The sequence below is a fragment of the Aphis gossypii genome, chromosome 3 (assembly GCF_020184175.1).
Source record: "Aphis gossypii isolate Hap1 chromosome 3, ASM2018417v2, whole genome shotgun sequence".
NCBI lineage: Eukaryota > Metazoa > Arthropoda > Insecta > Hemiptera > Aphididae > Aphis > Aphis gossypii.
In genome coordinates this window covers 8,934,595-8,937,372 of record NC_065532.1, presented here as the reverse complement: position 1 = coordinate 8,937,372, position 2,778 = coordinate 8,934,595, and the positions used below count along the sequence as shown (strand labels likewise).

The 2,778-nt window shown below is 36.5% G+C and overlaps 1 protein-coding gene across 1 annotated transcript; it reads right to left on the bottom strand.

Annotated features, from left to right (window-relative positions):
- Positions 1 to 341: 341 nt before the first annotated feature.
- On the bottom strand, positions 342 to 1,142 carry LOC126550977 (uncharacterized). Its single transcript, XM_050203732.1, has one exon. It carries the CDS (start codon positions 1,140 to 1,142, stop codon positions 342 to 344), a length of 801 nt encoding a protein of 266 aa, XP_050059689.1.
- Between the last annotated feature and the right edge of the window lie 1,636 nt (positions 1,143 to 2,778).

Here is a 2,778-nt window from a genome sequence, read left to right as displayed (position 1 = left end):
ACGTTGATTACGTATATCTACCAAAAGATTATAATGGTTTAAAAAATCCACACCAATGATAGGCTTGGATACATCCGCGACCACAAATCTCCAAGTGAAAACTCGACGAAGTCCGAAATCAAGAGCAAGTGTAATAGTTCCGTACGTAGCAATGGTCGTCCCGTTGGCTGCTGATAGGGAGTAGTCCGATTTATCTCGTTGACCTTGAACCACACTGCGTGGGTATACACATAAATCGGCTCCAGTGTCAATAAGAAATTGTATTCGTGAGACACGATCGGTTAGAAATAGGCGGCGTGGAAATGGCATTGGCTCACTGGCCGCCATCAGTGATTGCCTTTCTAGTTTTCCGACTTATATGTACATGGCTTTACACATTTCTGGGAGTTGGATCCAAAACGCCAGTGATACCAACAGATTCCATTGACACCGTGTGAATTACGACTTCGTGATCGAGATCTTGAACGATGGGCACTAGGATCGGGGCTTCGCCCACGTGCAGGACGGGTGTTGATCTCAGCGATTTCTTTTCTCAGCGCCGTGATTTCCTGATTAATCCCTAGCGCTAGCTGTGAAAGCTTAAGATTTAACGTAGCTTCCAGAGTATTACTCACAGTTGATTCCGCGATCTGAGGTAGCATAGGACCAGACGCGTCTGCAATATTATCTGCGTGTGCTGCGAGGTCCTCGAGTTTGCAGTCCTTGACGATCGCCAGCGCTACCTGAATACTTTTCGGTAGTCGGCCCATCCACAGCGTTTTTAACAGTGTTTCAGGAATGGAGGTGTCAGCTAGGCTTTGAAGATGGCGTAAAAATTGCGATGGTTTTCTATCACCCATTTCGACCCGTTCCAATAGTTGGCGAGTTTTTTCTTCTTGGGATGCGCTGAGACGTTTGACCAATTCTTGTTTAATTTTTACGTACCTGTTTTCCGATGGTGGTGCCATTATGATATCTTTCACTTCAACCGCATATTTGGGTGGTAATGCGCCGACAACATACCCAAATTTCGTACTGTCGATCTTGATACCTGCGCTGGCAAAACTTCCCTCGACCATGGCGAACCAAAGTTCGGGATCCGACGAAATGAACTCGGGAATTTTCACCGCGACTCTTGCTACTGACGATTCATTGTTTTCCATCACGTCGAGGTCACCAATTTGTGGTTTATGGTAATAAATAATCACTCACAATTTATAAAATATTAAGCACTATATTACTGTGATATGTATGTACAAGAATGAAATATAACAAACAAATACCAATTACGCGTACAATATTACTGCGAACTGAACAACACGGTAAGTCGCGATACGTAGTCACTGACGGAATGAAAATTGAGCATCTGATCAGCTGGTATTTATAGGCTCCGCTTTGTTCTAGAACATCCCCGAGTATACTCTAGCGAGACCATCGTGGAATATTCTAGAACATGGGTTTTTCCTATTGTACGCTGTCGACATCGTAAATAATTTGGGCGGCTCGTTGTGTATTGTTCACGTCGCCACAACACTATAACTTAACAATATTCACGTTATAATATATTAATACAATCTCTTTAGAAGATGGTTTAAATATTTAATTATAATAATTATTATGACACGTGAATGTTATACCCTCTTTCTCAACCGATATAAAAACACGACATTATAAAATATACAAACGTAAGTCGTAACGAAAGGTGGGTCAGTACTGGGAGGATGATCAAATCGCATTAGCATCCTACACATATCGCATACTAAAGATTATAATTTTCCCCTTGGGTTAAGCGCTCAGTGTATATATTTCTAGAATATTATATTATGTTTTGCATTGATTGTAGAGTATGTTAATGTGTAATAAAATTACTAAAACATGTGTTTTCATGATCGGTTAAATGCGGTCGTTTATTAGCGCAAAGTCACTTATAATTATTAATTAAACAGTCAATAACCCATTATTACATGAATAATTGCTATTAGATGTATACGTTCTATATAAGCATCACATAATAATCTTAAACAAAATATTTATTTCTAAAATTTTGTTGTTTGAGCGTTTATTATTACAATTATTTTTTGAAGAAACTCTAATCATATGTTTTATAGTACAGTTTAATTTTTAATGTGCACGTACATAATATATGTAGGTACATTTTCTACGTGTAGAATTTATCTCAAAAAATAAAATTCTATACAATCTAAAAAATATTAATTTATAATAACACAATTATTATAAAATCGTCCAGGAATGAAGTTTGTCACACCAGCACTTTTTACAGAAATTTTGTTGTCAAAGTATTGGTGTGACGAACCTCCAAAAATTTGTTTGTAAAATATATATTTTTTAACTAGTCTTTATAAAAATGGAATATATTTTGCATGCCTCTATGTATATATACGATAGCTGCATCACAAAATCAATGTTTACAAGTTCTGGTAAATTGACATGCGTGAGAATGCAATAATTTAAACATGTACATTTCCACAAAGCTTGAATTGAAAAAGATTAGAGCAAGTAGAGGTTAGTGGTACTCCTTGTGACACAAAAAAGAATTTTAGTCCCTATTTTATAATATCATATGTAACCATATGAAGGGACCACAGACCCTATAATATTACACCCTCGTGCATAATAGGGTTTAACTTAAACCAACAAAAAAAAACATAACCCACTATATAGGATTATGGACTTTAAAAGTTTTTTTTGCATTCAATCGGCCTATATTAGGATTTTTTTTTAAAAAATAAATTGAAGATAAAGCATTGGTAGTTCTGAATATTATAACTACCTAGTTAA

What these genes read in the sequence shown, in the direction of transcription:
- LOC126550977 (XM_050203732.1), bottom strand. Translation starts at nt 1,142, where the DNA reads ATGGAAAACAATGAATCGTCAGTAGCAAGAGTCGCGGTGAAAATTCCC.